The 26,317-nt window shown below is 43.9% G+C and overlaps 1 protein-coding gene and 1 pseudogene across 1 annotated transcript in view; both read right to left on the reverse strand.

The window, feature by feature from the left end:
- LOC126500367 (CMRF35-like molecule 5) overlaps positions 1-19,836 on the reverse strand; it is a 30,012-nt gene extending 10,176 nt beyond the window's left edge. The window contains 2 exon segments of the mRNA XM_050140181.1: positions 13,117-13,455; positions 15,744-19,836. Of these exon segments, the coding sequence (XP_049996138.1) occupies positions 13,117-13,455; positions 15,744-15,780 (376 nt within the window). The 5' untranslated portion in view covers positions 15,781-19,836.
- A 3,720-nt stretch (positions 19,837-23,556) lies between these two features.
- Positions 23,557-26,317, reverse strand: part of LOC126500366 (CMRF-35-like molecule 4) — a 6,897-nt pseudogene continuing 4,136 nt past the window's right edge.

The following is a 26,317-nucleotide window of genomic DNA, read 5'->3' on the forward strand; positions in this document are numbered from 1 at the left end:
AGGACTTGATTCATAACACAGCATATGACTCATAACTGAGCTTAGCAAACACATCAGTCCTTACACTCTAGCCCAGACCTGAGGAATGTGGTAAGGGGGATCACATTCGAGGAGGTGTTAGTGTAGACTGCTTGTTCATTTTCTTGCCACCCAGACCCAAATAATAACAAGAAAATATATTAATTACAACACTGCTTGGCCAATAGCTTAGGCATATTCCTAGCTAGCTCTTACATCTTACATCTTACATTAACCTACTTCTATTAATCTATGTATCATCATTAGTCTGTGGCGTAGCAGAAAGTTTCCAGCATCTATCTCCTTCGGCAGTTACATGGTATTTCTTTGATTCTGCCTATTCTCTCTATATATATCTGTTAGGATGTTCTGCCTGGCTCTACTCTGCGAAGTCATTGGCCAAAACAGCTTTATTTATCAAACAATAAAAGCAACACATACACAGAAGGATGTCCCACATCATCTACATTGAGTGCCAATTTGTAGTAGCACCAAAGAGTTCTACAAAACCCAGAATAGAGAAGAACAAAGATTTATTTATTTGGGGGAGAACTTCACAGTAAGAGTAGCAATTCACAGTCTTCTGTGTGTGCTGGGAACTGAACCCAAATCCAACAGAAAAGAGGTCAGTGAACACTTTTTGTCTGCACTTATACTACATGATATCACACCCAAAGTGGGCCAGTATCTTAAAAGCTAGTCACTGAAGGAGTTACCACAAGGTGGAGTCACAGAACATCCTCTAAATGGCAAGTCAATGTATACAACACAATGCTACATTCCCTTCATGCTGAAGACTTGTGTGAGGACAAGGGACTCAGGAGTATTGGGGATGGTCCATGGCTAAGCTGTTAGGTGTCCCTCACCCTGATCTTGAATCACTCTGCAAGGAGCTGCATTGGTTAGATAAGCTTTGGACAGTTAAGAAACACACACACACACACTAAATCTTAGGAGCTATATGAGAATTTATAAACAGTGTTGTGACATGAAGCTCTACATAGGATCTAGATTCTTTCCTGTGCCCTCATATGACTACTTAGAAGCCCCAAGACCTCTTCAAGGAGTCTGATGTCTCAGGGACTCCATGGGCCTGGGGGATGGCTCAGTATATAAAGTGCTGGCAGTGTGAGCAGGGTGACTAGAGTTTAGATTCATCAAGATAGGATTTATAATGGAATACTTCATTGGAATTTGCCAAATACAAGTGGCGTGGATATTATGAATGTAATTCTTATTTGATAACTAATATGTTGTATTTTGTTTTTTTTTCTGTGTTAAAATTAAATCCTTCCTTTTTATGTAGACAAAAGGGGGAAATGTAGGATATTATTTTCGCTATGTAAAGATGTGTTACATTTGGTTATGCAGTGGAATATGTTGAAGGAGCGGCGGGGCTGTGTCCCCGGCACCCGGCCACCCGCATGGCTAGCTTATGCCCGAAATAATTACACGGAAACTGTATTCTTTTAAACACTGCCTGACCCATTAGTTCCAGCCTCTTATTGGCTAGCTCTTACATATTGTTTTAACCCATTTCTAATATTCTGTGTAGCCCACGAGGTGGCTTACCAGGGAGGATCTTAACCTGCATCTGTCTGGAGTGGGAGAACCATGGCGACTCAGGACTACGCTTCTTCCTCCCAGCCTTCTGTTCTGTTTACTCCACCTACCTAAGGGTTGGCCTATCAAGGGGCTTAGGCAGTTTCTTTATTAATAAGAAATCACTCCCACATCAGGAATATTACTTTAACTGCGTAAAAATGTGTTAAATTGGTTTCTGCTGCATTTGTTTAATTATATAAAATGTGTTGCTGTTTCACCTTGCCTACCTAAGGCAACTGATTGGTATAATCAAGATCTCAATGGCTGAATAGCTAGGCAGAGAATGGATAGGCAGGACTGGTGGACAGAGAATATATAGGAGGGAAAAAATCTAGGCTTGAGAGAAGAGAAGAGAAGAGAAGAGATGTACTAAAAAGAGGAGAAAATGAGGTAAAAAGAGAGGGAGACTCCTGTGGTCAGCTGGACAGACACTGAGACAGCAGGAAAGTAAGATATACACAAAGAATTAAAGGTGAAACTCCCAAGTCAAAATGTAGATGGGGAGAAACAGGTTAATTTAAGTTATAGAAAAAAAAACTATCCAGAAATAAGCAAAACGAAGGCCAAGCATTCAAAATGAATAAGAAGTCCCCATGTCATGATTTGGGAGTTGGTTGGTGGCCTCAATAAACAAGCCTGGTACATATGTTTTTGGGTGGGGTGTGTGGCTATGTGAGAGCGTGTATTTGTATGTGTGCATACAATGAAGCCATTATTCATGTTGTATTGTTACAATCATGGCCATCACAATCACTACTACTAAAGCTCCCTGACTCTGCCTCAGAAAGAGGACCATTGGTAAGGTATGTGTGTGGTATATACTGCTGTGCAAAGAGTGATGTACATATATACATCTGATGAGTACACTATATATACATCATGTGTGTAGCATGTGTAGCTTTGTGAGGCATGGTATACACACATATGATATGTGTGGTATATATTTATCACATGTAGTATGTGCATTGAGCACTACATATATTATTGTAAGTATGCTGTGTGTTGCATACATGTGTGTGGCATGTGTAGCACATGTGAGGGATGTTCACATGTGTATGGTATGATATACACATTACAGTAAATCAGCAAATTTGTGTGAAAGAGCTGGTTTGGAGAGGAAGATGGAGCCGTGGAGATTTGGCAAAACAAAGAAGAATTGTAGAAAGAAAAATTGTTTTGCTTCCTCCTCCTCCTCCTCTTCCTCCTCCTCCTCCTCCTTCCCACTCGTCTTCTGTGTCATCTTCTTTGTGTTCTTCTTGAGACAGGGTCTAGCTATGTATGCCTGGTGACCTGAAACCAGCTGTAGTCTGTCTGGTTTCAAAGTTGGAGAGCTCTTCCTGCCTTTCCCTCCCAAGGTGAGAATCACCCTGCTAGGTTCTTTTCCATTTCTCGATTCTAGAATGGTGGTGTTGACCTGGTCAGAAGGTCTGGGAGGAACTAGAGTACGAAGAAGGAGGTCATGAAGGTCAAGGCTAGGTTAATGCTGCAGAGTGACCTCCAGCCGCTGGCTGCTGCTCAGTCTGGAATCTGATGAGGCAGGAAGGAAGCCAAGCACTCAGCCTGGACCATCTCCTCTCTTAGACACTGCTGCCTGGAAGGAGATGCCAGAAATCAGGATCTTGGAATGAGGCAAAGCATGTTGCTATCCTGATGCTCTGAGAAGGAGATTCGAGGAATCTGGTGTCTTTTTTTTCCTTTTTTATTTATTAAAGATTTCTGTCTCTTCCCCACCGCCGCCTCCCCTTTCCCGCCCCCACCCCCAGTTAAGTCCCCCTCCCTCGTCAGCCCAAAGAGCAATCAGGGTTCTCTGCCCTGTGGGAAGTCCAAGGACCACCCTCCTCCATCCAGGTCTAGTAAGGTGAGCATCCAAACTGCCTAGGCTCCCACAAAGCCAATACGTGCAGTAGGATCAAAAACTCATTGCCATTGTTCTTGAGTTCTCAGTAGTCCTCCTTGTCTGATATATTCAGCGAGACCATTTTTATCCCGGGCTTTTTTCAGACCCAGGCCAGCTGGCCTTGATGAGTTCCCGATAGAACATCCGCATTGTCTCAGTGTGTGGGTGCACCTCTCTCGGTCCTGAGTTCCTTGCTCGTGCTCTCTCTCCTTCTGCTCCTAAATTGGACCTTGAGAGGAATCTGGTGTCTTGATGCAACTATTTCCCTCTCCCAGAGTGAGCAGCAGAACAATGCTGGAAGCAGAGTGTTTGTGTCCACTAACCCATGAGTCTCTTAAAATCAGGGCTCACCCTTGGTATGTTCTTACTTAATGCCTTGCTCATTATAGCTAGAGTAAATAAAACTATACACTCTTCATAGACTACAGAAATGAGTGACTTATTATTGTGTACCACAAAGGTACATACTCACACAGCCAGGGTTCCAGGCTTCTGCTGTCCTCCTGTCCTGTGAACTCTGAAGAGTTGACGTCATCTGCACGCACAAGATGGTTCTTACTTGCGACCAATTAAGTCCTGGCCTCCAGCTGCTCTTCTCTGTCTAGAGCCTTCTAATTGAAGTACTAGAAGATGTGCCTAGATTAGAGGATCAGAGGATGGGATTTTCACCTTTGGCCATTGACTGCAGTGTATTTAAGTCTCCATGGTGCTATTAAAGATGGGCTTTTTGGTACCAGTGTTGGAAGGTCTGTGTGTCGGTCTGTCTCTGCGTGTGTATTCTCAACCTCCAGCGCCTTGCCCGATGCTTGTGAACTGGGTTCTAGTGCATAGAGTGCAGACAGGTGCCGTGGTACACGGCAGTCCTTAGTGCAAGATGCAGGGAGGGTAGAAAGGTGATGACAGGAGCAAGAGGTAAGACAAAAAGATATGCTTGTCTATATATCTGTCTGTCTGTCTGTCTGGTCCATCCATCCATCCATCCATCCATCCATCCATCCATTCATCTTATCTGTTCTAGCCTGTTACTTGTCATCCAGGGCAAGGGCTGATTCACACTTATCCACACTGGTCCAGCCACATGAATATACAGAGCCACAGAAACACATGGAGTTGGTACAGAGAAGACAAAAGACAGGAATTCTCTTACCTCTTGCCAAGCTTTACCCCATAGTGAGGAACAAAACATCTAACAGAGAAGAGGAAGACCCTATGGATACTGGAAGAGGAAGTGTGTGTGTGTGTGTGTGTGTGTGTGTGTAGACACATCATGTGCTCACCATTGCAACTCCACAGCTACAGACGCATGCAAAGTGCCTAGCAGGGCATCTCTGGACCTGTGCCATCCTCCCTGTGTCTTCCAGGGTCTTCTATTGGGACCGATTCCTCTCCAAGGACCAGCTAGATTTGGGATCATGGGCCTTAGCTACCGTTATATCTGTGGCATGGGGCAAGTTGCTTCTAGTTGTCACTGATGTGGGAGGCAAGGAGTGGGCTGTGTGGTTTCTTCATGATCTGTGCCAGATCAGGGTGCTGGAGGGAGATGGGAGAGTGTCCACCTCACTTTTCTGCTCAGGGACATCCATCTCGGAAGACTGGAGAAAAGGTCTATCTCCGTAGCATGAGCAGATGCCGGAGAGCTCAGGCAATCTCCTCATAAGATTTTGGTTCTTTCTTTCTTTACTTTTGTTTTTTTTCAAGGCATGGTTTCTCTCTGTGTGCCTGGATGTCATAGGACTCATCCTGTAGACCTGGCTTTAAACTCACAGAGACGCCCCTGCCTCTGCCTCCTGAGGGGTGGGATTAAAGGAGTGGGCCACCACAATGTGACTCCTTCCTTCCTTCCTTCCTTCCTTCCTTCCTTCCTTCCTTCCTTCCTTCTTCCTTCCCTCCCTCCCTCCCTCCCTCCCTTCTTTTTTTCCTTCGTACCTTCATTTTTTTGAGACAGGCTCTTTCTGTATAGAGCTGACTGTCCTGGAACACGGTCTGTAGACCACGTTGGCCTCAAACTGCCTCTGCCTCCCAGGTGCTGGGATTAAAGTTGTGTACCACCACCACCCAGTACTCTTCTTTCTAATGGGCCCCTCTCCTGCATACCTGATATCTCTCTGTGTCTGGTACAGGGCAACTTCCTGTCTAATAATACACTGAAACAAATGAAAAGCTTTATCTGAACAAAGGCTGTCTCGCTAGAGGTCCAACACCTGTCATCTAGGAGAAGATGCAAACATGGCGTCTCTTCCCACACAAGTGCTCATGTGCTTTGGGCTGTGGGTGCCAGACCCCAACAAGATGAGAAGAGTCTGTGTCTTCTGGGAGCATAAGTCAGCACAGTGAGGCTGGAGAGCTGGGAGCACCTGTTTCCCACCTGAGGATTCACCTTTGACCCTTTCAGCCTCCTCCATGGAGTTTAACCAGGTCTTTCTCATCTTCAAGCTTATATTTGGGTGGTGTCTGGTATTTAGACACTGAACAGATGCTTCTAAAGGAAGAGGAGGATAACAGTGACCTGGTGAGGAGACCGGGCCTACTGGGGTCAGTGGCGTAGCGACCTTTCTCTGTCCCACGAGCCAGCTCACAAAAATGACACAGAGACTTATTAATGATGAAAACTTAGACTATAGCTTAGGCTTGTTTCTAACTAGTTCTTAAACTTAGATTAATCGATTTCTATTAATCTACATGCAGGCACGTGGCTTGTGGCTGTTATCTCTCTTCCTGTAAATCCTAACTCCCCTGTGACAGACTTTTCCTTTTGGACCCACAACCAGCTCCCAAATCATGCCATGCAGACTTGTTATTAGCTATGAGTGGTCAATCGTAGCTTAGGCTCATTTCTGGCTAGTTATTATAACTTAAATTATCCCATTTTTCTTCATCTACATTTTGCCCGGGGCTTTTTACCTTTTTTTCTTTCTGCATATATTACTTTCCTGCCGTCTCTATGCCTGGCTGCTTGGTGTCCAGCTGACTTCTGGGCCTGGGTGTGTCCCTCTATTTCTCCCTCATTCTCTTTGTTTCTCTCCTCGCTCTAGCCTACTTATTCTCTCTGCCTGCCTGCCCCACATATCCCTCTCCTGCCTAGCTATTGGCCAGTCAGCTTCTTATTAGACCAATCAGGTGCCTTGGGCGGGCAAGGTGAAACAGTAACACATCTTTATATAATTAAACAAATGCAGCAAAACAAAAGTAACACATCTTTCCATCATTAACAAAGGCAGCAGAAAAATATGTAATACAACTTTACACAATCAAAATGACATTCTGCAATGTAAACAATTGAAACACAGCTTTGCATAGTTAAAATAATGTTATTCAACACATCCCATTTGGTCTTGCGGGACCAAGAATCCAGACTTCAGGGACCAGCACCGAGTCACACTGTGGGAACCCCTGGGAACAGGCAGCACAGAGACGAGTCAATTGCTCCATCTGTGTTTGGGAAGCAATGCAATGAGTCTCTCGGTTGTGTTCACTGTGTTCTGTCTGTAAGCCGCAGACAGCCACTATGACAGTGGCAAATGTTTATGCCACTTTCTGAGGCCACATTTCCCAGATATTAGGCAAATCTGGCTGGCGGCCCACAGGCTTGGGAAGACATGCGTTTCCCAAGGAACTGAGGCCCTAAGAAGAAACATGACTTTTTCTTGTATTTTACACTTCTCTGAAGGACGTCAGAGGAAAAAAGGCCCAGGAAGGAACTGTAGGATGCTCTGAGGGTGGGAGAACCTGAGGGGTTCCAGAACCTCAGCTGTCCCTGCTATAGTTGGGGGAGCAGTCTGAGGCTGAGCCCACGGTACCCCAGAGTCATGTATACTGCAGACCATAGTCATTCCTTAAGAGAAATATTTTTTTCTAGGTTGGGAGATGGTTCAGTTGGTAAGACACTTGGCTTCCTTTCAAGGACATGAGTGTCATCAAAATAACCTATGATGTGTGTGTGTTTTAAAGTTGAGACGGTTGTTTGTGCTTACAATCGCAAGTTAAGAGGTGGAGGCACGTAGGTCCCTCAAGTTCCCCACCAGCTATCCTGGTCTACTTGGCAAAGAAAGGTCCAAGCAAATGAGAAATCATGTCTCAGACAACAGTGGAATGACTCCAGAATTTCTTTCCTACATACACATATGCATACATGCATGTGCGTGCGTGCACACACACACACACACACACACCAGAGAGAGAGATTATTTTCTTTCTGCATGGAAGTTGTTCGCGGCATCAGAACTCTGGACCTTCCCTAGTCCGACTTCACCTCTCCGAGAGCACCTCTGAGGTCTGTTCACCCAGAGGACGGCACTGAGCATGCTCAGGATCAGGGGCAGCTCCAGAAAGACCAGGATCTTGAAGTAGATGCTGCTCATCACGAACCTGCAGAAAATGAAGGAGACAGAAAGTAGGAAGTCACCTGGCACAGAGGTCTCAGTCTTCCTTGTGATCCTATCTCATCCTTCAATGGCCAGATAAGGACAAGCCTGGGGCACTACTAGGATGGGCTCCCTGCAAATGCATGGCTGCTCACGCTGCCTGCACGCTAACCACCTGCCCTGGGTGCTTTGCCTGGTGTCCCTCAGTTCCCCTTTGACCACTGTCCTCTCTGTTTGCCTGGTCTCCCAGAAGTCCTCCTCACCTAGTCTTCATTCCAGCCAGGCTGAGGGCTTCCCTGCTCCCTGAACTTTTGAGCTCAGCTTCTGCTACATTCTTCACCTGGATGATCCTGCCCAGCATCATCACTGTGTGGGCCCTGATACACATCTCAGGGGTCACACTACATCTAGAAATGGTTCATGATTGCAACCTCTCTGTCACATGAATCTACATTGGTATTGCACTTGAGACCAAAGACCCTGACAATAATGATCCCTCTTCTCCACCTCTCTGTCATACTCATCCCCACCCAGGTGTCCATCTCCTTTCTTGGACCACCCTCGGTTTCTCCTTTGGCCCAGCCGGAGGCCATCCTCAGCTCATGGAGAGTATCTACAACCACAGGTCCCCCGTGAGTCACAGGTTAGCACAAACGTATTCCTGGAAGATGGTAGAGCTGCCCTGGCACACCGTGCATCAAATGTCCTGACCTGCCCCCCAGGACAGCGCTCTGTGCACTCTCCACACTCTCGTGGACTCTACATTTCTGGAGCCTCGCACCCTCTGTCTCTCCTTGACTAATTGCTACAAGGCTACAGTACTCTACAGTGAAAACACAGCCAACAGATCTCTAGAATAAACTCACAGGAATACAATCCAGTGAAGGACCCCATCTGCAGAGCTTTGGGAACGCCTGTCTTTTGAATAGCCACTGCCATTTCTGTAAAATCCTTGTTTAGCCATAGCGTTCCCCTTTCCATAGTGGGCTTCATACTGAAATATCCCAGTAGTGTGTGATGAACACAACTTCCTTCTGTGCTGGTGACTGGACGGCCTTCCCCAGCAGCATAGCTTTCCTCCCCTGATGCGGTTGCCATGGTTACCACAGTGCTGTGTCCTCCCAGCCTCTGAGGTAGGAAGCAGAAGTGTTCAGAAAGTGCAATACACTGCTGCCTTTTTCTTGCCTCTTTTTCTCCACTTTTCACAAACTCCTAGCTTAACTAGTCACATGTAAGAAAGGGAGTTAGTACACAAAAGCCCCTTTTCTCTTCTTTGTATTCTGTACTGATTTAAAGCCCCATCCTCAATCCTCCTGTTATCTGCCAGGGATCTTCACAACCATGCATCCTCTGAGACAGTAGTAAGCTAACAGGCACCTGCGTTGTCAGATTTACCGGTTTCCGTGGCTCTGTGAAGCGCATGCTTGGTATCATTGTTGTTGCCTATGGAACTGCTGATTCTGTTTATGTATGCATAGAAACTGAAAGCCTGTGGCGAGTGGGGTTGCTTTTTGGAAGAATAAAGAGACTTGAAGAGGAAACGTGTCTGAGTGAATTTGTTCACCCTCAGAAACTTTTTAGCCAGTTTTTGCTCACTGTAAGCATCATGTTCTGAACACTGAGGGGGTGCTGAGCCTGGATCTCAGAGACCCCTGATAACTAACCCTCTATCTGCTTGCAAAAGAAACTACCAAAACACTTCCAAAGCACTGGGAGGGCAAGAAAATTTAAAGAGTAGTCCTATAAGGCAGAAATTCTTTGAGACATGTTTATCTAACTTATGATTTAGTAGACAGATAGAACACAGGACCAGATAAGACCTGAGGGACAGTTCTCAGCAAGGGCCAGTGAGGTGACCTCTGTCTTTCCTTTAGGGGGAAGTTTAGGCTTGTGGTTTAGCTGTGTCATTGACCTGGGGACTTGACCCCAACAGGCTGGGATGCAATTATGCCGAGGTAGCTGTATGGTGCTGGGAGTTGCTCTGGGCACCTTCAAGAGTGACGAGCATCACACTGTCACAGCTCGGTCCTCAGTTTCCCACTCTCCTCCTCTGTGCTTCCTAGACCCCCACACCGGCTCTTGGCAGAGTTGCATTGGAACAATGGGATTTGTTTATGGGTTAGAGCCAGAAGGTGGTTAGAGAGGAATCTCTTCTAACTCAGAGGAGACCCACCTGTGGCCCTCTGTCCTGCTCTGGGGAACACATAGGGGAGACACCTAGCACCAGGCTGAGTTTCTTTTACCACTCAGATGAAGATGCTGCCTTCCTGTAGCTGAGGCTTAGAAGGGAAGTCTTGGTAGACTAATAGGTAAAAGGGTTGGGGAGCCACTCAGGCTTTATCATGAGAATATAGCAGCCTCATGTCTCTACAAGACAGTTACTGGGTTTAGCAAATTAAGTTACAAGATGGCCAGGCCAATTTGGTATTCAGATAAGTGACTTTTTCAAATGCACAGATAGCACCATGTACTGCTCGGATTATACACAGACAGCGCCATGTACTGCTTGGGATATACACAGGTAGCACCATGTACTTCTTGGGGTATACATAGATTTTCCTGAATCCTAGGAGTCCTGGGCCTCTTCTGTTTTCTCTGGAGGCCCTACCAGGAGAGAGGCCACAGGGACAGCCCAGTGGGAGAGCACTGCCAGACTGCTTACCAGGTGACGGTGCTGGTTTGATTCTCTCCATGGTTGCTCGTGTTCTCCCAGGTTGATGGTGTGGTTGTCACAATGGGTACCACGATTGTCGTTATTTCAGTTGAAATTTCTGGGGCTAAAGATACAAACAAAACATGGTTCACTCCTCCTGAGGAGTCCAGCTCTGGGCATGGCCTAAAGTGATGTGGGAGTGATTTCTTATTAATAAAGAAACTGCCTAGGCCCATTTGCATTTGATAGGCCCACCCTTAGGTGGGTGGAGAAAACAGAAGAGAATTCTGGGAAAAAGAAGCTGAGTAAGAGTCGCCATGGTTCTCCCACTCCAGACAGACGCAGGTTAAGATCCTCCCTGGTAAGCCAGCTCGTGGGCTACACAGAATATTAGAAATGGGACTACGCCCATGTTCCCAAATATTGTTTATAAATGTTCACAAATATTCTTTTACATTTAAAGGGGGATATGATATAGATATGAATATTTTGCATTGGTATGGATTTTATGGTCAATTTTGTTATCTATATATGTATTTTTGATCTTGATTAAGGTATTGTGTTGTGTAGTTCATTTTAAAATGTAATGTATAATTAGGAAATATAGGTTGTTAATGGATAATCATCGCTAATACTTAAGCTTGTAGTCATGTTAGTTAGATTTTCTAGATATATAGAGAGATATTTTAGTTAGATAGGCATTCTTCATATCTTTCAAAGGCTGCAGAATATGGCATTTAAGATATTTTAATAACTTAGGGTTTTTCATGACAATGAGACACATTTGCTCCTGGCAGCACCAATCTATTTCAAGAGGAAGATGGGCATCGAAGAGAATCCTTATGGAGTTTGATAGCCATTTGGGCAAGAAACTGCTCTTGCCTGGACTGTTGCATAAACTGGACACAGAGAACCCGCAGAGAGAGGACTGCTGAACTTGCCTAAAGGTGAGATGACCTTTTGGGGTTCCTGCTTCATGAAAGAGTCTGTGAGACATTCTGCAGGACACAGCAAAAAGTGACTGAACTGTCTTTGGAATTTCTTGCTTGATGAGAATGTCTGCTGGATACTATGGGCCTGTAGGCCGAAGATGGATGCCCCAACGGTACAGAGGAACTTTGGGTGACTGTCCAGGCAGCGAGATGTCTCTGTCATTTCTAGAGTTTTCTTATTTCTTGTTTGATAGGTAATATTATATCCTTCTGGAGTCTTTGATGGAGTTGAAGAATGGTTAGTTATAGTTTTCCTTAGTTATGATAAGAGATAAAATAGATATAAATATTGTAACTGTAATTCTTACTTGATAACTGTTTTGTTATATGTAATTTTACTATGTTAAAGTTAAAGCCTTTCTTTTTTGTTTAAACAGAAAAAGGGGAAATGATGTGGGAGTGATTTCTTATTAATAAAGAAACTGCCTAGGCCCATTTGCATTTGATAGGCCCACCCTTAGGTGGGTGGAGAAGACAGAAGAGAATTCTGGGAAAAAGAAGCTGAGTAAGAGTCGCCATGGTTCTCCCACTCCAGACAGACGCAGGTTAAGATCCTCCCTGGTAAGCCAGCTCGTGGGCTACACAGAATATTAGAAATGGGTTAGAACAATATGTAAGAGCTAACCAATAAGAAACTGGAACTAGCCGGGCCAGGCAGTGTTTGAAAGAATACAGTTTCCGTGTAATTATTTCTGGGTATAAACTAGCCATGCGGGCGGCTGGGTGCCGGGGACGCAGCCCTGCCGCTCCTATTTCAACACTAAAGCTTTTCCACTAGGAATCGAGGAGGTTGCTCTGCAGTCACCACCCAAAGCTTTCCACTAATTCCTTCCCAAAGAAAGATGATGGACAGGCAGAGCAGCAAGTCTCCTTCAACACTCGCTTCCTCGGGGCTCACTCATCACTGTCTGGTGGGCAATATACAGAAAACTCCAGCTTTACATATTTCGTCTATTTTTTGAAAAAAATATGTATTTATATATCTACGGGTGTTTGCTTGTCAGTATCTATGTGCACCATGTGCATACGGTGACCATGGAGGCCACAGAGGCCATCAGATCCCCTGGAACTGGAGTTGAAGATGGTTCTAAGCTACCATATAGATGCTGGGAACCAAACCCAGTCCTCTGGAGAAGCAGCCAATGCTCTTAAATACTGATCAATCTCTTCACAGCCATCTTTTCTATTTTCTTGGTTGTAGTTGTGTAAACAGACATAAATCTAATCCATATTACTCTATGTTGCCCAGAGAGAGAGAGCTTCTGTGGCTTCTTCTCTTTTATCTTAAAGGTATGGGGGCGTGGTGGGATAAGAGGGGCGGGTCTCAGCATGGGAGTTTGATTCAGTAATAGAATGCTTGGCTAGCAACATGAGGTTCTGAATTTGCTTCTCAGATCTGTGCAAGTGAGCATATGCAGGACACACATGGGGGCAGGAAGTCAAGGCCTCCCCACCTCACCTTCTATCTCAGTAGAAGATAGGAACAAAAGAGTAAACTGTGTTTATCTTTTCTGTTAAGACTTTTATAGTCATGAGTTCAGGGTTCCCGAATCCTCACCCTATCTAGGATGTTCTGGAATGTTTTCTTACCTGGGTCAATGTTCACATTAACTTTAAAATTTGGATCATTAAAAGCTTTTTCAATTGCACACCAGTAAACGCCGCCATCGCTTATCCTCAGCTCCTCCATGGTCACTGTCACGATGAAGTCTGTCTGGTCATCCCTGATGGACACACGGTCCTTCTTCACCAACTGCTCCATATCCGTTTTAACCAGAATCTCACATGTATTCCAATCAGCTCCTTGGCTCCAGTACTTCTTGTAATTCTTCCAGAAGGAGTCATAACGGCACTGCACAGTCAAGGAGCCCCGCTCATGACCATTTACCGTGTTTGGACCTGTGATTCCATCCTGAGCAGTGGAGAAGCCTAGAAAATACAAACCCATGGACCACTGATCTCCCACTCCAAGGGCAGGACACAGTGCCCTGAGTCAACAAAGTATTCATAGCTATCAGTGAAGAGCTACCCTATTCCCCAGCCTGGACATTGTCATTCTATTTGTCAAAGCCTCAAAAACTGGCTGATGAGTGTTACAGAATGTTATTTTCACTAGGCAAAGATGTGTTTCATTTGTGAATGCTGCAGAATGTTACTTGAATTGTATGAAGGTGGGTTACACTTGCTTCTGCTGTATTTGCTTAATGAGATCAGGATGTGTGTTCCATGATGTACAGATGTGTTCCCTTTGTTTCCCTTGCCAGCCTAAGGCACCTGATTGGTATAATAAAGAGCAGAATGGTCAATACCAAGACAGAGAAGAGATAGGTGGAGCTGCAGGGAGGGAGAAGAAATAGGAGGAGAAATGTAGGGTCGGGAAGAAGAAAGCAAGAAGGAGGAGAGAACCAGGGACTTGACTGGGGCGTGAAGCCAGGCAGCCATCAGCCAGCCAGGCATATAGTCTGCAAGTAAGTGAGGAAAGTTAAAATTCTCAAGGAAAAGGTAGATAGAAAGGCAGGTTAATTTAAGTTAAAAGATTTATCCAGAAACGCGCAGAAGCTAAGACCAAACATTCAAAATACTAAGTGTGTGTGTGACGATTTGGGAAATGGTTGGTAGCCCCAAAGGGAAATCCTGATACAGATGGGTCCAGGTACAGGACTCAACAAATAAAATGGTGACCCTGAGCCATCATGGCTTCCTGCCATCCACCCCTCTTCATGTCCCAATGGCCAATCAAAGTCCATTTCATAGAACACGTTTGCAACCATCTTTGTGTTTCCCTGGGGCAGAGGAAGTATCAGAAGACCTTGTCCACAGGACATGATCCTGCCTTCATTTCAGTACCCATGACCCTCAGGAGGTCCATCTGAAGAACCACATCCTATGGCCATGCAGAGGCCACCTCGGGTAGTCCAGCAGTCTCTGGGGGTTCTGTAGGGAATCAACTTGGATGAATGCCTTGAAAGTTGACCTAAATGACAACACATAGTCTGATTGATTTCCGTGTGGTACAGAGCCCACAGCACACGGACCCTGTGCTGTCCTTCAGATCCATAAAAATCTGACCCCAAATCCTCTTAAGTTGGTTGCATGGATACTAAAGTGTGCTACAGAAATGCAATGAATAGCATTGTAGAAGGATTGGACTCCGTCATTTGCAGTCCACAGATGGAATCGGAGGAAGTGAAAGATTTCTGACACATTAAGAGGCTGCAACACGGTCTTATTTTATGAGGAAGCTAGAATGTAATTCTCTGGGGCCAGGGGCATGTGGAGATGGACAGGGCAGCGAAGTGTTTGCTGCGTAAGCAGGAGACCTGAGTTTGGATCCCAGAACACATGGGAACATCCAGGTGATGTGAGATGCGTCTGTAGCCATGAGAGCTGTGGAGTCAGTGCAGGATGATCCCTGGGATCACTGGCCATGTAGACTGAGTTAGTGAGCTCCAGGCTCAGAGGGAAACCCCGCCTCAACAAACAAGTTTGAGAGTAATAAAGGTACCCAATGCTCATCTCTGGTTTCCACATATACCTATATGTGTACCCACAAAATTTACCTGAGCACACACATACACACATGCATTCACCTCAAAGACACATTTTTTTTTAAGGAACAAAATCTGACTTCAGAGAAGTAATGAACAGAATAGAGAACAGAGAAGACACCAAATGCTTCTAGTACAAAGAAATGACAAATGCCTGTGACAGGTCAGCCACCATGACCTGACCGCCACATCCTGTACACACGTGAAATGCCACATGGTACTGTAGTGATATCTTAGTTGTATTTTTATAAATAAACCTTGCCTGAAGGTTAGAAAAGCAAAACAGCCAGCCTCTCTCTCAGTCCAAAACGGTGATCCTGCCTCCAGGAATCCTCAGAATGAGACTGTGTCTGAGAGCTGTCTCCTCCAGTCTTATATTCCTCTCTAGGGCTGGGATTTAGGGCGTGTACCACTACTGCCCGGTTTCTATGGCAAACTAGTGTGGTTACTGGGATTAAAGTTGTGTGTCACCACTGTGTGGTCTGTAAGGCTGACCAGTGGGGCTGTTTTACTCTCTAATCTTCAGGCAAGCTTCATTTATTAAAATACAAATGAAAGATCACTACATTGCACCCTATCAGTTTCTTTTTGCTTTTTGAGACAGGTCTCCCTATGTAGACCAGACTGTCCTTGAACTCACTGTGATGTCTTAAAGCCCCAGCTACTTACCTGCGAGGAAGAAGAGCAGAGCAGTCAGCAGCCACATGATCCTGTCTTCTCTCCTGTCCTTTGTGGCGACAGAAGCTAGCAACCTGCAAGAACTTGAAGCTCGGCTTGAATTTCCTTTAAATAATTCACTTCCTTGACAACTTCTCAATTTTGCATATTTCGAGAAAGAGGATGTCAGTCTTTGTTATGACCAAGTCATTGTCTGTCTGGTACAGCTAGACGAACAAGGAACTTCCTCTACTAGACAGATGCCATGATAGATCAATCAGAATTTGAACAATGGGTGTGACTCCCAAGGGGAGACACAGATAGACGGGACAATAGAGAGAGATGCCATCTATGGAATACAGCAAACCCCTCTGCTTACCTGGGACGTGCGTGAGTTGCAAGGGATCATAGGTAAGGAGAACATGTAACAGACCTATCTGTGGGCTGCCAGCTCCCGTATAATAACACAGAGACTTTTTATAAATTGTGAAAGTTTGACCTTAGCTTAGGCTTGTTCCCTACTAGCTGTTAATGCTGAAATCAATGCATTTGTATTAATCTACAATCTGTCACATAGCTTGTTCCTCTCCTCAGTATCCTAAGCCTGACATTCTCCATGTCTGACTGGAGAGTCTTGTGTCCCTCCAATTCTCTCTCAGAGTTCCTATCTCTGCCCAGATCCTGCCTAATCTCTTCTGTCTAGCTATTGGCCATTCAGGTCTTCATTAAGCCAATCATTGAGGAAGGCGAGAGATTCATCTTCACACAGTATATAGAAAGATTATTCCAACATTTTCCCCTTTTAGAAACCCAAAAAAATTCTCTTTCTCTAACATCAATAAACTATATACAATAAAAACCATTATCAGGTAAGATTTACATACCCAATGTCCAGTCCACTTGTATTTGGCAACTTTGGAGAAGGTATTCTATTATCTAGCCTATCTTGATGAGTCCAAAGTTTTATACCTAAATCACTTCCTATCATGAAGTTTTGTATTACCAGTCTAAAAATATTCTTTTAAACCTTAAAACATTTTCTTAGAAAGAAAACTTATGGTTTTATATTTCTCAACCTTTATGAACTTTAAATCTCTTTTGTGACAAGGAAAATTGTAAAGCTGTAATTATCTAGTTGCTGTTGGAATTCCTACAGCCAGTAGCCTTTAAGTTACCCATTCAGCTGGGCATGCTCTCATATGCTCTATATGCTGATGGAAAGCCTTGGTCTGGGACATCAAAGGGAATATGCAGGAACCAAAAACCTCTGCAGGTCCGAGAGTGAGTCTGGGACCCATGAGGGAGTAAGCCTGAGCCAGGAGCTCTGTAGGTCTGGGTGCACCTGAGTCTGGGAACTCTGATGGAGTAGACCAGAGCCAGAGTTCTTTACAGGACCAACCCCAAGCCAGAGACCTCTGCAGGAAGAGACCCAGACTAGGGACATTTACAGAAACAGGTCTGAGCCAACAACCCAGGCTTGAGCAGGCCTGAGACAGTAAAATCCAAGGGAGGGGAGTAAAGTCTGGGAGTGCTGGGAGATCTCTAGGAACACAGAGTGACCAATGGGGTAACTAGAACTGTGGCACTGACTGTAACATGAGAAACAACCACCTGAGTTTTGGATTCACTGACACCTAGAAGATTATTCAACAGAATCACAGCCAGCCCCTACCACACCTATTAGAGGAAAAGATGAGTAGAAAATGTAAGAGCACAAGCAACACCACAAAGAACAACACGACACCAGTAAAAACCTAAAGACCCTACAACAGCAAGACCTGAACAACCAAGTATAGATGAAGCAGAAAAAAATGACCTAAAAATAACTTCAGAAGAATGTTTGAAACTCTTAAAGAGAAAATGAGAAATTCCCTCAAAGAAATGGAGGAAAAGACAAACAAAAACTTGGAAGACATTAGCAAATCCCTTAAAGAACACCAAGAAAAAGCAATCAAACACTTGAAAGAAACTATTCAAGTCTTGAAAACTGAAATAGAGACAATAAAGAAAATGCAAGCCAAAGGAATTGTAGAAACAGAACTCATGAGACAATGATCAAGAACCACAAATGCAAGCATGAACAACAGAATACAAGAGATGGTAGAGAGAATCTCAAGCGCTGAACATACAATAGAGGAAGTAGACTCATCAGTCAAAGAAAACATTAAACCTAACAAAAACTTAATCGAAAATATCCAGGAAATATGGGACACCATGAAAAGGCCAAAACTAAGAATAATAAGTATAGAAGAGGGAGAAGAAATTCAACTCAAAAGCACAGAAAATAAATTTAACAAAATCATAGAAGAAACCGTTCCCAACCTAAAAAAAGATATGCCTATGAAGATACAAGAAGCTTACTCAACACCAAAGAGACTAGATTAAAAAAGTCCCCTCACCACATAATAATCAAAACACTAAACATACAGAGTATGAAAGAATATTTAGAGCTGCAAAGGACAAAAGCCAAGTAGCATATAAAGGCAGACCTGTCAGAATTACACCTGACTTCTCATTGGAAACAATGAAAGCCAGAAGGTCAAGCATTATGCAGACATTAAGAGACCACAGATGCCAGGCCAGACTACTATACTCAGCAAAACTTTCAATCACTATAGAAGAACAAAACAAGATATTCCATGACAAAACCAGATTTAACAAATAATTAGCTACAAACTCAGTCCTGCACAAAATACTAGAAGGAAATCTCCAACCTAAGGAAGATGACTACATCAACAAAAACACAGACAATTGATGGTCTCATAGCAGCAAATCCCAAAGAAGGGGAAAATACACAAATTAACACCATTACAATGAAAACTAAATTAACAGGAGATCGCAATCACTGGTCATAAAATCCATTAATATAAATGGACTCAACTCACCTATAAAAAGACATAGGCTAACAGATTGGATACGAAAAAAAATCTATCCTTCTGCATACAGGAAACATATCTCAACTTCAAACACAGACATCGTCTCAGAATAAAGGGTTGAGAAAAAAAATTCCAATCAAATGGACCTAAGAAACAAGCAGGTGTAGCTATCCTAATATCTAACAAAATAGCTATCAAACTAAAATCAATCAAAAGAGACAAAGAATGACATTTCATAACAGTCACAGGAAAAATCCATCAAGAGAAAATCTCAATACTGAACTTCTATGCCCCAGATACAAGGGCACCCTCATATGTAAAGGAAACACTCTAAAGCTTAAATTATACATTAAACTCCACACACTAATAGTGGAAGACTTCAACCCTCCATTCTCACCACTGGACAGGTCAATCAGACAAAAAAATGAACAGAGAAATAAGGGAATTAACAGATGTTATTATTCAAATGGACTTAACAGACATCTATAGAATATTTCATCCAAACAGAAAAAAATATATACCTTCTTCTCAGCACCTCATGGAACCTTCTCAAAAACTGACCACATACTCGGTAACAAAACAAACCTCCACAAATAAAAAAAAGGAATAACCCCATGTATCTTATCAGATCACCATGACTTAAAACTAGAATTCAACAGCAACACTAATTCCAGAAAGCCCACAAACACGTGGAAATTAAACAATGCTCACCTGAATCATCAATGGGTCAAGGAAGAAATAAAGGGAGAAATTAAAGACTTCCTAAAATTCAATGAAAATGACCACACAACATACCCAAATTGATGGGACACAAGGAAAGCAGTGTTAAGAGGAAAGTTTGTAGCACTAAATGCCTACATAAAGAAGCTGGAAAAATTCCACTACAAATGAATTAACAGAACATTTGAAAACTTCAGAACACAAAGAAGAAAACTCACCCAAGAGAACTAGACAGCAGGAAATAATCAAATTGAGAGCTAAAATCAACAAAATAGAAACAAAGAAAACAATACAAAGAATCAATGAGATAAGAGTTGGCTCTTTGGGCTGGAGAGGTGGCTCAGTGGTTAAGAGCATTGCCTGCTCTTCCAAAGGTCATGAGTTCAATTCCCGGCAACCACATGGTGGCTCACAACCATCTGTAATGAGGTCTGCTGCCCTCTTCTGGTCTGCAGACATACACACAGACAGAATATTGTATACATAATAAATAAATAAATATTAAAAAAAGAGTTGGTTCTTTGAGAAAATCAACAAAATAGACAAACCTTTATTCAAACTAACCAGAAGGCAGAGAGAGAATATTCAAATTAACAAAATCGGAAATGAAAAGGGAGACATAACAACAGACATGGAGAAATACAGAGACTCATCAGGTCATATTTTGAATACCTGTACTCCACAAAATTAGGAAACTTAAAAGAAATGGACTATTCCTGAATAAATATCACTTACCAAAATTAAATAAAGACCAGATAAGCAAATTAAACAGACCTATAACGTTTAAAGAAATAGAAACAGTCATCAAAAGTCTCCCAGCCAAAAAAAAAAAAGCCCAGGGCCAGATGGCTTCATCTCAGAATTCTACAAAACTTTCAAAGAAGAACTAATACCAATACTCCTCAAATTATTCCACACAATAGAAACAGAAGGAACATTGCCAAACTCTTTTTATGAGGCTACAATTACCCTGATACCCAAACCACAGAAAGACATTACTAAGAAAGAGAATTACAGACCAATCTCACTCATGAACATTGATACAAAAATACTCAATAAAATACTGGCAAATCTAATCCAAGAACAGATGAGAACCATCATCCACCACGATCAACGTGGCTTCATTCCAGAGATGCAGGGATGGCTCAACATATGAAAATCTGTCAACAAAATCCACCATATGCTGTAGGAAGACCTGCAGCTTGTGATTATCCACCTATTGGGGCGTGGCCTCTTATACTATATATGCGGACATAGAACCTGCATCAGTCCCTTTTTCCCTTTCTCCTTTCCACGGGTTGCTCATTTCAATTGCAGGATTCAACCGGTCGAGCAAAGGATTCTGATTTGTGAGTTTACCCCTACATAAATAACTATTTCTCATTTCTGAGCTAGTGTGGGATTTCTTTCAAACATCCCTTCATCACTTAGTTCATTCCACACTTGGCGCCCACGTGATTTAAAACTTCACACCCACCGGGTGGACTGCTTGGTCCTTCCATGGCCCAGACAGGCTAGCTTTTGCCCAAGCAGTTTTTTTGTAGAATCCCCATCACAGCAGAGTTTGCTGCATGTGGCAACTTGGAAATTTTCCAGGCACACATATGCACAAAGAAGGTAGATGGAAACCTATAGGAATGAAGGACCTAAAAGAAACTAAGCAAGCTATCATAACTTACGGCTTGCATTCCACACTTGTTAAAGAGATGATAAAGACTTGGGCTTCTTACGTCAGGGCAATCTCCCATGACATTTTGCAGTTAGTTTCAGCAGTCCTGGATGACAGACCTTCCTTGATGTTTAGAATTTATTTCAGAGAAGAGTCCAAAAATATGGAATAACAAGGAAAAGCAAAAAGCCTTGAGATTTCCCAAGATCAAAAGACCCTTTGCTGACCCACAGGTCCAAGCTCTTTATGATAAAGAAATCTTTTCCCTATGCCACAACGCAGCCTTAAATGCTTGGGACAGGATTAACGAACTAGGAAAAAGAATTGAATCATATCCAAGGGTTAGACAGGGACAGAGAGAACCCTTTACTGACTTTTTATAAAGATTAAGTAAGGCTGTACAAATAGGAATAACAGACCCAGATGTTAGACGTGTGATTTTTGAATCTCTGGCTTCAATAACTGGAGCCCATATATTTTATACTGATGCAAATAAATCATGGAAGGCAGGTTACAAATCAGAAGAATTAAGTAAGGTAGAACAAAGCCCTTATAATTCTGTCCATAGGGCAGAATATATGCCATTCTCATGGGGCTAAGGGATTTTAAAGAACCTCTTAATATAGTTACTGATTCACAATATGGGAGGAAGGAATGAGAGGTGAGGAAGGAGGTGAACTGGTCACGATGTAAAACAAATGAATAAATTTAATTTTTAAAAAAGATGCTTAATGAATGAAAGAGTGAGAACCACACTGCCATCTACTGGTGTATCTGCTTAGAACATGAAGACTCAAGGTGCGGGAAGACAGCCTGACAGACAGAAGGAGTCTTAAAGAATTTGCACCTGGGACATTAAACTGCTACAGAAAGGGTCTTAATCTAGGGCCATCTCATTGCTTGTTATAAGGACAACATGACCTGATGGTGCCACAACACATAGGCTACCGTTAGAAGACAGGCAGAAGAGTTTTATCAACCCTGCTGACTGGTCTCCACCTCATCCCTGCTGGCCCATCTGTGCACCTTAGGTCAGTCCCCATTCCTGCTGGGGACACCATATGTCCCCAAGCATGTATCCGCAGATATGAAGTCTCCAAGCTCTAGTCAGTGTTCACAGCCAACCTCTGAGGTTCTGCATGGACCAACAAACATATTCTGTTTTGTTCACAATAATTTAAGGGAAATTTGTTTTCTATGTAAGTTCCACTGTGGGTGTTCTGCCCTTGGTACGGAATCCATAGTTTGGTGGCTTCATCTCTCCCTGGGCTCTAGGTAATGGAACAAGAAATTATAAGTAAATCACAATTCAGGAGCTCCAATGTTAAATAAAAAGCTACAAAACTCAGTTCTGTTGCCTATGAGTCTAGCAAGAAACAAAACAAAACAAAAAAGACGGCGAGACCCTGTCTCACGTGAATAAGTGATAGAGTGAGATAGTTCTATGACCTCTTCATGCTCATGTGAGTACCTGAGTGCACACCCATATACACACACGGAGGATAGGAGGAGGAGTAAACAAATATGTAGATGGAAACTTTAATACTTTTTTAAAAGTTGGAATCTGGGTGCTGGTGGTGTACGCCTTTAATCTCAGCACTCAGGAGGCAGAGGCTGATGGATCTCTGAGTTCAAGGCCAGCCTAGTCTACAGAGCAAGTTCCAGGACAGACTCCAAAGCTACACAGAGAAAACCTATCTGGAAAAACCAAAAACCAAACCAAACCAAAACAAAACAAAAACAAAAAACAAAAATTAGAACAAATAAATGGCAATTAATGCCTTTTTATAAACAATATGAAACATAAACTTTAAAAGAAATGTAAAAGAATTGTGTGCCAACAAAATTTAAAATGTTTAGGTCAGGGAGATGGCTAAAGGGCTTGTCATGTAACCATGACGACCTGAGTTCAGGTCCCCAGCACCAACATGCAACCTGGGTACAGTGAGTCTCATTTGTAACTTCAGAACTGAGGGTGGGGGAAGCAGAGCCAGGGGATCCCAACGTCGACTTTTCAGAAATGTTCCTTCCTTTTTGAAGTTTTATTTTTATTTTACACATATGAGTGTTTTGTCTGTGTATATGTATGTCCTCTGTGTAAGTGCAGTGCCCACAGAGGCCAGAAGGAGGCGTTGGATCCCTCAAGATTGGTTCAGAGACACCTGGTGTGGATGCTAAGAACTGAACTTATTTCCTCTGCAGAAACAGCCTCTGCTCTTAACCTGGGAATTATCTAGCTCAGATGGGATTTTTTTTTTTTTTAGGAATTTGATCGTCTAGCCCCAAGATGTGCATAGAAGGTGACCCAACTATTGTTTACAAAGACTTGCTGATGTCCAAGAAAAGAGATATGACATCAAGAATGAGACCGAAGCTCTAGCAAAGACACAGCAGTGCACCTGTTTAGAGTAAGAAATCAGACGAACTAAACAAACCAGAGAAGCCAGGGGGAAAATCCAAGCGTATCCAGAAATCAGTGTCTTCTTCAAATTGGCTGGCATTGCAGGGTGCTAAGAATATGTGGGCAGTGTTAAACTGAGAGAAAGAAATATTGATTATTAGTTCAGTCTTGATGGATAAATCAATAAAAGGCAGACACGGTGGCTCACACCTTTAATCCCAGCACTCAGAAGATAGAGACAGGTAGTCTCTGCGAGTTCAGGTTAGCCTGGTCTATATAGTTTCAGGATATCTGGGAGACTCTAATGCATCTCTGTGTCCTCTTGCTTGTTCTGCATGACAGGCTTGTAATGTTCATCCAGGCATGGTAGTGCAGGTGAGTCTCTGTGAGTCAGAAGCCAGCTTGGTCTACATAGTGAGTTCTCCACCAGGGCTCTCTGTGTTGCATTGGCTAGAATGGAATTTGCTCTGTAGTCCAGGCTGGTCTTAAGCTCAGAGATTGGTAACTTTGCCTCCCAAGTGTAGGGACTAAAGGCAGGACCCACCATGCCTGGTACATTTCTCTTCTTTTCTGACAGGATCTCTCAGTGGCCTGGAGCTTGCCACGTGGCTAGGCTGACTGTCCAGCGAGTCCCAGGCATCCTCCTGTCTCCACCTCCAGAGATCAGGTATTTTAAGTATATGCTACTATGCCTGATATGTGTGTGCTGTGACTCGAACTCAGATCCTTGTGTTTGCAAGACGAGCACTTTACCAGCTGAGCCGTCTCCCCAGGCTCTGGATGTATTTGTGTAGTAACCTCTGGACAGGAAACTAACTCTGTCTCAGCAGGTCTGTGTCTGGGGGTCCTTGCTGTGCTCCAATGTTTAGATGAGCAACCAGCACTCACAAGACACCCCACCCCCAGGTCAGCATGGGATTGGGGGATGCAGGAGATGCCTAAGGAGGGGATACAAACCCTTCTCTCTCCACCCTGTCAGCATTACCTCCCCCACCCCACACGATCCAGAGGGCTCAGGGATATGGGTTCCTCACCAAGGTTGTAGGCTGGGACCAGGAGTTGTGTCCTCTGTGGTCACGCTGGGCTGAGTGTGCACCAGTGAGGATGTGGGAGACCCCCGGGTGTTTGTTACTTCCTCAGGGGCAGAGCCTGTGATAGGAGTGAAAAATAGAACCACAAGACAGTCTCAGTCACCGCCACCCATCTCCTACCCACTGACACCTCTGCAGCTCTGCTTCACACAGGACCCTAGGGACATGGTTGGCAGCTGTCCCATAGCTTGTAGGCTGATGACCACACCAAGTCCTGGCCAGGGCCTCCCTTCCTATGGTGCATTGTGACTGGTTGGCACCTTCACACTTGAGGCCAGCCTTCCTACAGAGGAGAGTTTAAGTGTCAGTGTCAAGACATGTGTTACCAGGTCCCAGCTGGCCTCAGTCCCACCTTTGCCTCCTTGTCCCTTGTGGGGACAGACACAGAGGGGTGGGGCCCTGTCTGCCCGACCCACTCATTCCCACACTGTCAGCAGACAGCTCACTGGGCAGTCATCTCTGAGGCATGTCCACGTGGAAAGTTCTAGAAAGGCAGATGCTTGAAGGACCCTGTACAGAGTGAACTCTACTGAGGAGAACTCGTGACTTTAATAGATTTGTTCCACACTCCTCAGTGTGAACTCACAGAGGATGCTGGGAGGAAGTTTATGTGAGGGCGAAACCAACACTGAGAACCAGAACAGGAAGCTGGGTGTGGGGATGCCAGTGCGGGAGAGGCAGAGCCAGGAAGATCAGTCATTCAAGACGAATCTCAACTACACAGTGGGTTTATGGCCAACCTGGGCTACACAAGACCATCTCTCAGAAAAAAATAAAAATCTGGGAATAACAGTGCAGTTCTTTCTCTGAAAAGAAAACAAAACAGGAAATAGCAGAGCAGAGCAGCCCTTCGGCCCCTGCCACCACCCTGCCCTTACAGAGATGTGCTAATTTTGTTCTCTGAACAAGGCAGCCTCTGTTAGTGAACAATAGATCACAGGCATGGAGAACATTGGGACCAAAGTAGCTGAGACCTGGCTTCCATTCCCTTGACTCTCTGCCTGAAAAAGGGAACTTTTGGGGGATTCTCTGGGTTTCTTCCTGCAGGACACTGTTCCTGGGAAATGGGGACACAGAGGAACTTGGAGGGGTTGAATGGATTCCTCAGGGATCAAGAACCCCGATATACAATCTAGGCTCCTTTTGTGTCTCCGGTTTCTCTCAGAAGCCCCAGAACCACCATGATGAAGTTGGTCCCTCAGGCCCTCCATGGAAGGGAAGTGACCACTCAGTCCCAGGCCAGAGCAGCCCTTGATGGAGGGGAGCAGATGTGCTGGGGTTCTGTTCCCACGTGGAGATGGGGACCGGACCAAATGAGACCTGGGAGAGAGGACTTGCCTCCTATCAGGGCAGGAAGTCACAAAGAACCAGGCACCCAGGGCCTGTCTCTAGAAAGGTTTAGGCTTGAGCCTGTCATATGGGACACAGAGAATCTCCAACAGGGACTGATGAAACATCTCAGTGGGTAAAGACTCATGTTTGCCAAGTCTGATGAGCTGAGTTTGAACACCAGGACCCACATAGACCTGTTAGTCACGAAGAACTTGAAGCTGTTATCAAAAATCTCCCCTCTAAAAAAAGCCCAGGACCAGATGGTTTCAATGCAGAATTCTACCAGAACATCCAAGAAGAGCTAATAACTATACTCCTTAAAGTATTTCACAATATAGAAACAGAAAAGTCATTGCCAAATTCCTTTTATGAAGCTACAGTTACACTGATACCAAAACCACACAAAGACCCAATCAAGAAAGAGAACTACAGGCCTATCTCACTCATGAATATCGACGCAAAAATTCTTAATAAAATACTGGCAAACCGAATTCAAG

Source organism: Alexandromys fortis, unplaced genomic scaffold, assembly GCF_014885135.2.
Source record: "Alexandromys fortis isolate MF-2015 unplaced genomic scaffold, M_Fortis_MF-2015_v1.1 scaffold_39, whole genome shotgun sequence".
Taxonomy (NCBI): domain Eukaryota; kingdom Metazoa; phylum Chordata; class Mammalia; order Rodentia; family Cricetidae; genus Alexandromys; species Alexandromys fortis.